At 47.1% G+C, this 13570-nt stretch overlaps 1 protein-coding gene across 4 annotated transcripts in view; it reads right to left on the bottom strand.

The window, feature by feature from the left end:
• LOC119966560 (dnaJ homolog subfamily C member 5-like) overlaps window positions 1–11605 on the bottom strand; it is a 33760-nt gene extending 22155 nt beyond the window's left edge. The window contains exon 1 of one of the 4 annotated variants that reach the window (XM_038798457.1): window positions 11457–11605. In XM_038798457.1, coding sequence (XP_038654385.1) covers window positions 11457–11531 — 75 coding nt within the window. In that variant the 5' untranslated portion in view covers window positions 11532–11605. Of the gene's footprint in view, window positions 1–10768; window positions 10896–11030; window positions 11214–11456 lie in introns of those variants that run through there. The other 3 variants (XM_038798466.1, XM_038798484.1, XM_038798476.1) reach the window with 3 other exon arrangements.
• Window positions 11606–13570: the final 1965 nt, after the last annotated feature.

Genomic DNA, 13570 nt, shown 5'->3' with positions numbered 1-13570 from the left:
ATTTTGAACGCGCTGCTTTTACCGCCATGAAAGACTCCTTCCCCAATATAGAAGTCAGAGGCTGCCTTTTTCATCTGTCTCAAAACATACTTGGGCAGATAAGTGGTTTTGGTCTCATGCGTTTATATAAGAGCAATCCCGATTTTGCATTACATTCGAAAATGATAACTGCCCTATGTTTTGTGCCAGTTGACGACCTTGACAGTCACGTGGATTCTTTAGCAGGTAATTTACCGGAGGAGTTAATTCCGGTTTTAAACTATTTCGAAGACAATTATATCGGCCATCCTAATCGCCGAGGAGCAGGCAGACGAAGTCCTTTATTTCCTACCGAGATGTGGAATATGTATCAAAGAACATTAGATGGGGATGACAGAACAAATAACTATGCTGAGGCGGCCAACAGGAGATTGAAAAGTGAACTGTTAATGTCACACTCAACTATCTGGAAGTTCATTGATGTCCTTAAGCATGTTCAAAAGGGAAGAGACGAGCACTTCGAGAAACTTTTAGCTGGCAATGAACCTCAATTAAAATTACTTAAATATAGAAAAGCTGATGAGAGGATATTGAAAATTGTTTCCGAATATGGCAGCAGGAATTAAATTGACTACCTTCGTTCAATAGGGCACAATTTAACAAACTAAATGCGTTTTTTTCCAATGAATATCCAATGAATGTCCAATGAACTTTCCTTTTAATGATTGATTTTATGAACTTACAGATTTGTAAATTGTTTTAATGTACTGTTTTTGGATCTTTATAAGTGGATCTTTTACAATAAAAACATTTTGTTAACACTTGAGTTTTATTTCATTTTATGAACTTACAGATTTGTAAATTGCTTAGTGCCAAAAAAAATTCTGTCATAACGAAATGACAACATTGGAATTTTTTTTAGAATTAGAACAGTACAGCACAGAACAGGCCCTTCGTCCCTCGATGTTGTGCCGAGCAATGATCACCCTACTCAAGCCCACGTATACCTATCCCAGTAACCCAACAACCCCCATTAACCTTATTTTTTTTTTCAGACACTAAGGGCAATTTAGCCTGGCCAATCCACCTAACCCGCACATCTTTGGACTGTGGGAGGAAACCGGAGCACCCGGAGAAAACCCACGCACACACGGGGAGGATGTGCAGACTCCGCACAGACAGTGACCCAGCCGGGAATCGAACCTGGGACCCTGGAGCTGTGAAGCATTTATGCTAACCACCATGCTACCGTGCTGCCCCAAATGTGGAGAATTTTTTTTTTCTGGCGCTGAAATATCCTGGCGCTGAAAAGTCCTGGCGCTGAAACGGCAGCACTGAAACAGCTGCGCTGAAATGGCGGCGCTGAAATGTACCGCACCCCCCCCAGGGGGCCAGGGTTCAATTCAGGCTTCGGGTGACAGTGTGGAATTTGCATGTTCTCCCAGTGTCTGTGTTGGTTTCCTCCGGGTGTTCCGGTTTCTACCCAGTTAGATGGATTGGCCATTCTAAATTGCCCCTCAGTGCTCAAAGTTAGGTGGGGTTATGGGGATTGGGTGGGGGAATGGCCTAAATGGGGTCCTCTTTCAGAGGTTTGGTGGAGACTCAATGAGCTGAATTGCTTTCTTCTGCACTGTAAGAATTCTATGGATGTCATTGGGGTTGTTTCTTTCTGGCCAAATTGTCCTGGTCATTTATGTCCCTCTTCCAATGTCATATCCCATTTTCTGGATGATAGTTCCTCAGGTGCTGCTCACACTCTTCTACCTTCCAAAATCTCCATATCCTGTGCGCAAAGATAGACAGGGAGAGTCAAACAGGCGGTTACACTCTGGATCGATGCGCCACCAATTCCAATCGCTCCCTAGCGCTCACACAAGTGAATCCCAACAGGAGACCATGGAAAACTATTGGAGGCAGGAATGACAACTGAATGTCACTTTCATTCTCTATGATGAGAGCAATCGTAAAACATTCCCCCTGCACCTCCCTGAGGTCAGCTAACTCAGGACAAGAGCTGCAATTGGGTGTGAAACCCCTGTCCATCTGTAAGGCTAAGAAAAACCATGAGAAAAAATACTCACTACAGGGGACCCCCAACTTCATCAGGTAAATGCAGTAGCATGTGCAGAAGCCAGGTGATCAGATGTCACATGATCAAAATATCACGCTATCAAACATTCAGGCATGTCTCCAACCAGAATTAGTAACAGCAAAGTGACTATTCCTTCCATGTCTGCAAACTCTTTATACCAACAAATATATTTTTAAAATAATTTAGAGAATCCAATTATTTTTTTATTTTATGGACTTCCACGATCCATATAATGAGAGGGGGGCACTGGAATTCTGAGCAGCTCTGGTCTCCGCTCACCAAGTCTTTCTGGAACGGGGTCCAAACCTAGAAACTGCTGACTCTGAGGCAGGAATATTACAACACTGAAACTTAAAGCTGCCTCTTACTGAACTGTTTACATGAGCAGCTACCAGATCCCGAGCTTTTGACAAAAGTAAAGCCAAATTCCGTTAGTTTCCTATTTAAGCACACTAGTTTCGACATTCATGCGATAGGGTGTCAGAAAGCCACGAAAACTGAGCAGCTGATCAACAGAATGTAGAGTTTATTCGTCAGATCCAAGTTAAATTCATCAGTAAGTTTTAAGCTCAGCCAGCTCTAAATAAAAATAATAAATAATGCCTTTCATAACGTCTGGACTTCCCAAATCGCTTTGCAATCAATGAAGAACATTTTGGAATGCATTCACTTGTTATAACTTGGGAGATTTCGTCATGTGATGTTCTCAGTATTTAAGTTTTGACTGTGGGACATCAGGTACATGCTGCTGACCTCATGATAACTGATCAGTTGACCTCTCCAAATGTTGTCACATTTATTGCATAATGACGGGCTGCCTCTGCTAGATTATTGTTGCTCAGGGTTTTCCACCAGACTCTGGTGAGAGGGAAACTCTGAGAACCAAGAGGATAAGAGGGGAAACCTACAGCAGGAGTAGGGAAAACTGAGGGCGGGGTGAGGGAAAACTGAGGCAGGATTAGGGAAACTGAGTGCAGGATGGGAAACCAGAGTTGGGAAGAGCATTGATTTCCCCAGTAACTAATATGAATTCAATCAAATTCACTGATAATAGTAAAACTGATAGAACTCAGATTTTCCTCATAAGCAACAATAAGATAACTCACTAATAGCCTAGATGTTACTGCAATGGGGGCATTGCCCCAATATCCGACTTCTTACCAGTAGTAATGCTGGAACTCATTGTCATTCACCCTGAAACCAGAGCCAGCACACACTATACTTTCAACAGGCCCCATCTCTTTTCTGATCTCTTGTGGATTCTGGTCTGAACCAAGGATCTGTACAAACTGGGAATCCCACTCAGAACTGATCTATCTATGGCCTTGAGGTACCCTCAATCACAACACAGGAGAGAAGATAGGTGACTCAAAGGCTTTAATCATCTGAGAACTGTACAGCAGCCGAGAAGTATGCTCATCACATGCTGCCGAGTGAGTCTCATCTTATGTACCGTTTCCTGGGGGAGGAGCCAGAGGCGGAGTCCCCCAGGGTTCCAAGCCGGTCTTAAAGGGCCAATGCATTAAAGGTAAGGTACCGTTATAGCAGCTACTGATAACATTCATCACATTCACCCCCTATTTAAAAAAAACACATAGTCCGTCGGGGGTGAAGTGGAGTTATAAGTTCAGTCTTGTGGGTGGTTTGACCGTCCGTGCTGACTTTCTCCGCTCCGGTGGTGGTGCCGTGGATACGGTCGGTATTGATGGTGGTATATCCGGGAGCACGGTTGACTGAGCCTTTGCCCGCCTTGGAGCGGGGGGGTTATCCGGGATGACTAGGGTGATCGGTGCCGGTGGCGGCTGGGGGGCAGGGGGCGCGCTGTCGGGGTCGGCGGTCGGTGCGGGGAGGGGAGCGTCGGGATCGGTGGGCGAGCCAGCGGGGTCGGTGGGAGAGCCAGCGGGTGCCAGGTCACGCAGGGAGACGGTGTCCTGCCTGCCGTCGGGGTGCTCGACGTAGGCGTATTGAGGGTTTGCGTGTAGCAACTGGACCCTCTCGACTATGGGATCTGATTGATGGCTCATGTGTCTCCGGAGTAGAACTGGTCCCTAAGTCGTCAGCCAACGTGGAAGCGAGACCCCAGAGGTGGACTTCCTGGGGAAGACAAACAACGATTGTGAGGGGTCTCGTTCATGGCCGTACAGAGGAGTGACCTAATGGAATGTAGGGCATCGGGCAGGACCTCCTGTCAGCGGGCAATTGGGAGACTCCTTGACTGTAGGGCTAAGAGGACAGCCTTCCAAACTGTCGCGTTCTCCCTCTCCACTTGCCCGTTTCCCCGCGGGTTATAGCTCGTTGTTCTGCTCGAGGCGATGCCCTTGCTGAGCAGATATCGACGCAGCTCATCGCTCATGAACGATGTACCCCGGTCACTGTGGATATAAGCGGGGAAACCAAACAGTGTGAAGATGCTGTGCAGTGCCTTGATCACGGAGGCCAAGGTCATATCGGGGCAGGGGACAGCAAAAGGGAAGCGGGAGAACTCATCCATCACGGTGAGGAAATAGATGTTGTGGTTGGTGGACGGGAGGGGCCCTTTGAAGTCCACACTTAGTCGCTCAAAGGGCCCAGAGGCCTTTATCAGGCGGGCCCTGTCTGGTCGATAGAATGGCGGTTTGCATTCCGCACATATCTGGCATGCCTTAGTCATGGCCTTGACCTCCTCTGTGGAGTAGGAAAGGTTGCGGGACTTGATGAAGTGGGCAAGCTGGGTGACCCCCGGGTGGCAGAGGTCATCGTGGATGGCTCTCAGGCGGTCTTTGTGCGCGTTGGCGCACGTGCCGCGGGACAGGGCATCTGAGGGCTCGTTGAGCTTCCCCGGGCGATATTTAATATCGTACGTATAGGTGGAGAGCTCTATCCTCCACCTCAGAATTTTGTCATTCTTTATTTTGCCCCGTTGTGCGCTATCGAACATAAAGGCGACCGACCGTTGGTCGGTGACGAGGGTGAACCTCCTACCGGCTAGGTAGTGCCTCCAGTGCCGCACGGCCTCCACTATGGCTTGTGCCTCCTTCTCGACTGCAGAGTGCCGAATTTCCGAGGCGGTGAGGGTTCGGGGGAAGAGCGCTACTGGTCTGCCCGCCTGGTTGAGGGTAGCAGCCAGGGTGGCGTCTGATGTGTCGCTTCCTACTTGGAAGGGAATGGCTTCGTCCACTGCGTGCATGGCGGCCTTGATGATACCGGCCTTGATATGGTTGAAAGCCGACTGGGCCTCACACGTCAGGGGAAAAACCGTGGTCTTAATGAGTGGCCGGGCTTTGTCCGCATATCTGGGGACTCACTGGGCGTAATAGGAGAAAAGCCCCAAGCACCGTTTGAGTGCCTTGAGGCTAAGGGGGAGGGAGAGTTCCTTAAGGGGATGCATGCAGTCGGGGTCTGGGCCTAGGACCCCGTTTTCCACGACGTAGCCGAGGATGGCTAGCCGGGTTGTGTGGAACACGCATTTCTCTTTGTTATATGTGAGGTTGAGGGCCCGGGCAGTCTGGAGGAACTTCCTCAGGTTTGCGTCGTGGTCCTGCTGGTCATGGCCGCAGATGGTGACGTTGTCCAAGTACGGGAAGGTAGCCCGTAAGCCGTACTGGTCCACCATTTGATCCATCACCCTCTGGAAAACGGAGACTCCGTTTGTGACACCAAAAGGAAGGGAAACAGCCGACCGGCTGCTTCAAAAGCCGTGTAGGGGCGGTCCTCTGGGCGGATAGGGAGTTGATGATAGGCCAATTTTAGGTTGACCGTGGATTATACCCGATACTGGGCGATGTGAGTCACCATTTCTGCGGGGAAGTGGGTAAGCATCGAGTTGCGTAAAGCGGTTTATGGTCTGGCTATAATCCACTACCATTCGATGCTTTTTCCCGGAGCAGACTACCAATACTTGAGCCCTCCAAGGGCTGTTGCTGGCCTTGATGACCCCCTCTTTTAGTAGCCGCTGAACCTCTGACTTGATAAAGGTCATGTCTTGAGTACTGTACCGGCGACTCCTGGTGGCGATGGGCTTACAGTCGGGAGTGAGGTTCGCAAAGAGGGGGGGGTGGCGCAACTTTGAGTATCGCCAGGCTGCATATCGTGAGTGGGGGCAGTGGTCCGCCGAACTTCAGTGTCAGGCTCCGGTGGCTGCACTGAAAGTCCAGACCGAGCAGCAGGGGGGCGCAGAGTTGAAGAAAGATGTAAAGTTTAAAACGAGTGTATTCAGCGCCTTGAATTGCGAGGTCAGCGACACAATACCCCGTGATTTGAACCGAATGGGACTCTGAAGCGAGGGCGATAGTTTGGGAGGTGGGGTGGGTGCGCAGGGAGCAGCGTCTTACCGTATCTGGATGGATAAAGCTCTCTGTGCTCCCGGAGTCGAAAAGGCAGGTAGTGTCGTGGCCGTTGATTCGCACCCGCATCATTGAGTTTCGCAGGTGTTTCGGCCGCGATTGATCGAGCGTGATCGCTCCTAGTTGCGGGTAGTCAGAGTCCTTGGTTAAGTCGGACTCACAAAATAGCCGCCTGGAGTCACAAAATGGCCGCCAACGGTTGCACGTGTCGGGGTTCGATGATGGCCGCCGCCAAGATGGCCGCTCCCATGACTCGCACGAGGTCGATGACACGTCGGAAGTGGGCGTGTCCGGCCGCCGTTCAGGTCCTGTGAGACCGGGAGCTTGATTTCTGGGCCTGGTGAGGATTTTGTTTGTGGCCTTTGGGGCCAGCCAGGCAGACTTTAGCGAAGTGCCCTTTCTTCCCGCAGTCGTTGCAGATCGCGGAGCGGGCCGGACAACGTTGCCATGGGTGCTGACCTTGCCCACAGAAATAGCATGGGGAACCCCCGGAGTGAGCGGATCGCCGCGCAGCGCAGGCCTGTAGCGTGGCCGAGTCTGGAGGGGATCGAGAGGGGTTTGCAAGGTCCGTGGAGTATGTACGGAGGTTATGGTGGGCAGTTTCTAGAGAAGAGGCAAGCGTTACAGTGCCTTGGAGATCCTTTGCCCCGTCTTCTAGGAGCCGCTGCCGGATGTACGAGGACCTGATACCGGACACAAAGACATCGCGAATATGCAAGCTCATGTGGGTTTCTGCCGTCACTGCTTTATGGTTGCAGTTCCTCGCAAGCGCAGTGAGTCTCTCCACGTACTCGTCCAGAGTTTCCCCGGAACGCTGGCTGCAGGTTGAGAGCAAATGTCTGGCTTGTACATCATTAATCGGCTTCACAAAGCATTTCGTCAGTATCTCGACCGCTGCTTCGTAATTTGTAGCATTCTCGATCGCGGAGGAGAGTCGGTGGCCCACCCGGGCATGTAGTAAACGCAGCTTGCGAGCTCCGTCGACATCAGTCGCTGAGGACTCAATATAGTCCTCAAAACACCGCAGCCAATATTTAAACATTTCCGGGGCTTCCGGCGACCGAGCGTCCAGGTTGAGTTTCTCCGGCTTTAGAGCGCTGTCCATCTTGATGTGTCAGATGATTAAATTGAGATACCCTCAATCACAACACAGGAGAGAAGATAGGTGATTCAAAGGCTTTAATCATCTGAGAACTGTACAGCAGCCGAGAAGTGTGCTCATCACATGCTGCCGAGTGAGTCTCATCTTATGTACCATTTCCTGGGGGAGGAGCCAGAGGCGGAGTCCCTCAGGGTTCCAAGCCCAGCCTTAAAGGGCCAATGCATTAAAGGTAAGGTACCGTTATAGCAGCTACCGATAACATTCATCACAGGCCTTCACACCGACTGGTGCAGACAGGCCTGAACCAAACTGAGAGATCATGTGAACAGGGTCATGGACTCGATGTCTGAGTCACTTCTCACAGGGCACATTATCCAAAGCTCAGCTCGGCTTCGACATTCCAAAGCCAACCCCTGCGCTTGGGCTAAATAAAAAGGCATTTTCATTGAATAATAGAAATCACAGCACAGGGGGAGGCCACTTGACAGCTGGTCCCTTTGTCAGTGCTGGCATTCAATGCAGTAAACACCATTTCACACACTCCACCCAGGTCCTTTCACATTCCTCATTTTCAAATACTTATTCCAATCTTTTAGAAAGTATGTTCAACTTTTTTCCTCAATAACTGCTTGTGGTGAAGCCTCCCCTGGGCTTCATTCAGGAATTTTTCCTTCAAGGTTCTTCCAGTCAGAATGCTCAAATGCCTTCTTTCTCAATTACCCACCGGTGGAAATAATCTTTCCTGCACATTAGCAGCAGGGGCTCCAGGTTTCACTCTGCTCTTTATTTGCAGTTTCTGTCCCAATGACGCTCCCGTTCATCACCGGGATGCTTCTTAAGCAGCTGCTGCTTCTAGCCCTTTAGAAAATATTGATGCCCTTTCTCAGGCCATTCCCTGGTCACCCTCTCTTCCCAAATAAAAACAGAAAATGTTGGAAATACTGAGCAGGTCAGGTAGCATCTGTGAAGAGAAACAGAGTGAACTTACAGATCAATGACGCTTTCTCTTCATTCCCCAGTCTCCCTCTCTTCTCCTTTCCCAGTTTCCTTCTCTCCTGCAACCCCTTACTCAAGACCGAACCTTCAGTAACCACAGCCGCTCATCCCCAACCGCCCGCCCCGATTCTTAAATGGAAATATAATTTGAGATATACAATAGACAGCCAATTCTCTACTGTCGGTGGTATAATATCAAAGAAGCTCAAAATTACTTCCAGATTACCTAAAATCTCTTGTTTTTCAAATTCCTTCAATACTGTTCACAGTAAGTAATAAAATAATAATAATCGCTTATTGTCACAAGTGGGCTTCAATAAAGTTACTGCAAAAAGCCCCTATCCGCCACATTTCGGTAACTGTTCGGGAAGGCCAGTACGGGAATTGAACCCACGCGGCTGGCCTTATTCTGTATTACAAGTCAGCTGTTTAGCCCACTATGCTAAACCTGCCCCAAGTAATTATTGTGTAAACCTTGAAAGTGCTTAAATATTTCAATATATAACTCGCAATAGTTTTTGTTATATTTACAGCCCTCCACTTAAATGTTGTGAACATTAAAATAATTATCAGGGACTTGAGAATATAATCCCGGCTGAAACTACTTTGCCATTACTGGGCGAGTTCTGCACTGTCAAAGATGCTTCGGATGAGATGTTACCCGAGGCTCCATCTGCCCTCCCAGGTGGATAGGAGCGATTCCAGAGTGCTATTTTGATAAGGAGCAGCAGTCCTCCCTGACTTCCCGGCCACTATTTATCCTTTAATAAACATCAACCCAAAGCAAGATTTTCTGTTCATTATCACATTGCTGCATGGTAGCATAGTGGTTAGCACTGTTGCTTCACAGCGCCAGAGTCCCAGGTTCGATTCCCGGCTTGGGTCACTGTCTGTGCAGAGTCTGCTTTCCGTTTCGTATCACTATCGGGACAGGTTTTCTGACTCAGTACAGAGCTGGTGAGATTCCGTGGTTAAAGTGGCATTTCCAGGTGGTGAATATAGTAGAACGGTGGCACGGTGGTTAGCACCGCTGCCTCACGGCACCAGGACCGGAGTTCAATTCCGAGGACTGTCTGTGTGAAGTTTGCACTTTCTCCCTGGTGCTCCAGTTTCCTCTCAGTCCAAAAATGTGCCAGTAAGGTGGGGTTACAGGGATGGGATGAGATGAGGCCAAGGTAGAGTGCTCTTTCAAAGAGTCTGTGCAGACTCAATGGGCTAAATGATTTCCTCCTGCACTGTAGAAATTCGAAATTCTCTGCTCCTACACTTCCCGACTGCATAGTGGAATAAAGCACCAGGGTCCTTCTCCAGAGATTGCTCTCCACCACCCTCTGCTGGAAAGTGTGTGTGTCTGTTTGAACCTTTAGTGGCAACCGAGTGGCCTTTCCTACCCCTTGCCAGGGAAATGCAATGACCTTGGCCCACACTTGAAAGACGTGCACAAGAGTGAGAGGTGTGTGTAAAACAGGTCCCAAAAGTGATAAAAGGGCTTTGGGAGACAGCACAAAAGAAAATGTGTCCCTCAGCCACTGTAATATATTAGAGAGAGGAGGAGATGGCTTATGTTGAAATAGATAGAACAACAAATAAAATGCCCATTCTCAGTTACACCACACTCAGTGCACTATTGTGGCCAATCCTTACAAATCTCACTATTTACCATGATTTTTTTTTGACTGACTTTGTCCAGAGTTTGGAGTCTGGATGACCAGAAATTTCCAAAACATAATTCCAATGGTAAAAAATCAGTTTTGACAAAAGGTTAGTCTTTTTTCCTTTACAGATTTTATAGTTGTACGGTTCGTATCCTACTCATCTGCTCCCTTTCTCTCCTCCTCCTTCTTCCCATTCTCCCTCTCCACCTCCCCCCTATATCCCACCCTGCCTGTGCACCCCCCTCTCCTCTACTCTCCTCATCTTCCCTCTCCCCCATTCCCACCCCACCAGTCTACCATTCCTTTTCTTCCCCTCTCCTTATGCTCGTCTGTTCTATTTCCCCTCCCCCCCCCAAGGTCCCGTCTCATCCATTCTCTCTCTCTCCCCTTCCCCACCCCTTGCCCTCTTTTGCCCCCTCACCTCCACTCTCCCTCTACCCCTCCCTTCGAGCTTGCTTTCCATCAGCTTTTGTCCTTATCAAGTGTGCATTTCGTCTATGAATATTCTAACAATCACAGCCAAGAACAGCACACAAAGCAGCTCTCCCTCTGTATCTGTGCAGCTGGAGTCGCTAAGAGCTCTCACTCGGGCAGTGCTGCATTTTCAATGTGGTTTTCTTACCTTTAGTTTTTAATTGAATCCAATGTGTGCAGACAATAACTCCGCTGGTTAGATTATGACTTGGCAAGAAACCTTGTATAGGGACTTCCTGAATTCTGCTGTTGAAAGTCTATCCCGTGCATGTAACAGGTCTTGTGATCAGTAACAAATAGAAAACTGCCTTTCAGATTAGGGAACATAAGACACGCCCTCCTGACGGGTGATAACATAACAAAACAATATATTGTTGGATTCATTGAGAAAGTCGATTTCAACTACCTACCGTGGCTCTGATTGTACAATGCAGCACCCAGCGTGGAATTGAACTATGCCCAGGACAGTACCAACCTTATTCCTGACCAGCTCCTAGTTAGTCAATCTGAAATCATGAGGTACTGGAGGTGCAGTTGACCTCGATGACTCTTGGGCTCAGTTAAGGAAGTCCATTAGCTGGGGCTTCCCGCAACCTGATCACTATCAGCATGGTAAGTGTATGGTTGTCAAGTAGCTTGGACTGTGATGCTCTTCATTGTTAAGTAGTCAGTAGAGACTCACTATCGGACTTCTCAAAGGATGACTGGTCATTAGGCAAGTTATCAGTATATATAAGCCACTCAATATGTATAAATATATAGAAAAGTAAAATATAAACAGATCAGCTGTGATCTTATTGAATGACAAAGCTGGCTTGAGGGGTTGAATGGCTTACCTGTGCTCCTAATTTGTATGTACTCCTGATTAGGTAGGAACAACGTACAGTTATTCTGCTCACTAACTTAACCATTGAATTGTTTAAACTGTCTAAAATTATTGGGTCAAAACAGCAGACAAAGAAATTTCATCTGAACCCAGAGTTGCATTTCAACTTACAATTTTCTACAGTTTAAAGTTTGCAGCAAAGCAAATTAAATCAGAATCTTCTATCACTATGGGCTCACTGAGTGGGTAATTATGATGTCAGCATATTCTATCACTATGGTTTCAGTAATGGGTTAAAATGGGCTTCATAAGGACTTATAGGAAGATGCCATGGCCATTGTTATAGAAGGATAAGATTAAATGGATTGTAAGACTTTCTTCATATGTCAAATAATAAAAACTGGCAGCAAAGATTTTTTTTTGAAATAATTTTTATTGAAAAATTTTGAATTTATGCAACAACAACAAACCATAATAAAATACCAAAAATAACAATAATATTAGCAATCATAAACATTCTCCCCCACCTCCATGAACACAGCATTTTAACAACAACGCAAATTAACATAATATTAAGTTACATAATAGAAACTACAATAAGGAACAACCCCCCCCAGGTTGCTGCTGCTATTGACCAAGATACCTATCTTTGAGCCAGGAAGTCCAGAAAAGGCTGGCAGCAAAGATTATTAAGTGCCACAGGGTAGATAGGCACCTGTGGATATGTTCTGCAACATTAATTAACATCTTTAGTATTATGTGATAAAATGCACATAAATGGCTCCTTAAGTGGCAGAATTGCAGAAACCTCCTTGGGCAAAAGGGGAATAAGTTAGTGCTGACAGTTTCCAGTGGTGTATCAGTCATTCCTACGATACATGCATGCCATGCTGAGGGGTTCTAATCGGTGTTGCCATTCAGTCTGTCAGGGGATAACCTTTGCTGGTATTTCTCGGTTGTGAACGATGGAGCTGGTGCTGATCAAATTAGCTGGCTTCAGGAGACCCCCACCCCACCCCCAACCTCACAAAAGGCCGTGCTAACAATTCAAGTCATCTTGGATCTCCAGAAATTAAAGATTAGTCTCATGAACAATGTTGTAAGTCTCCGTTATCCATAACCATTGCGCTCACTAACCTACAATGGTCCCCAGCTGTCAATGCCTTGATTTTACAATTCTCATCCTTGCTTCCAAGTCCCTCCATAGTCTCCCCTCCACCTTCCATTCCAATTTCCATAGCCTACCTCCAGACCTTAGAGACCTCTACAGTGCTCCAGTTTTGGCCTTTTACACATTCTTGTTTTTAATCGCTTCACCATTGGTAAATACATTCAGTTACCTAGGGCCTAAGCTCTGGAATGCCATCCTTAACCCTTTATGCATCTCTACCTTTCTCTCTCTTCCTTTAAGATGTTGTTAAAAATCTATCTCTTTTTGACAAGCTTCAGGTTAGCTGACCTGCTGTCACCTTATCTGTCTCAATGTCAACTTTTATTGTTTTTGCTGTTACAGCTGATACAGACATGATAGTCCTCGGAGGGTGAGCCCACGGAGTGATCTGAAATTACAAAAAGGATTTAGTGATAAAATCTTTAAATGAGAATGCATTTAGATCGCACCTTATCCACAGGACATCCTAAAGTTCTTAACGACCAAAGTAACAGCTTTGAAGTCTTTTAATGTCGGGAACACAGCAGCCAATTTACTAATTGCAAGGTCTCACAAATGATCATCCGAATAATCTGTTTTTAGCGAGGTTAGTTGAGGGATAAATATTGGATAGGACACTGGGGAGAACTCCCCTACACTTTGTCAAAATAGCACCATTAACACTCACCTGAGAGAGCAAGCAGCAAGTCAGATAAATTACCGGCTGAAAGAGAACACCTCCGACAATGGAGCACTCCCTGACTGCTTCACTGGGAGAGTCAGCCTAGATTTGTGCCAAAGCCTCTGGAATGAGAAGTGAACAACCTCCTGACTCAGAGAGGAGTGCTTCTATTGAGTGACGGTTGACACAGTTCACTGTCAAATTGCAATTCCAATAAAATTGCATTAAAAAAATAAACTATCTAACAAAAAAAGGAATGGATTAAGTAAGGGTACTTAAATTGATCATTTTT

The sequence above is a fragment of the Scyliorhinus canicula genome, chromosome 1, assembly GCF_902713615.1.
Source record: "Scyliorhinus canicula chromosome 1, sScyCan1.1, whole genome shotgun sequence".
Taxonomy (NCBI): domain Eukaryota; kingdom Metazoa; phylum Chordata; class Chondrichthyes; order Carcharhiniformes; family Scyliorhinidae; genus Scyliorhinus; species Scyliorhinus canicula.
The sequence above is the reverse complement of the archived record's forward strand: the minus strand, read 5'-3'. Positions and strand labels throughout refer to the sequence as shown.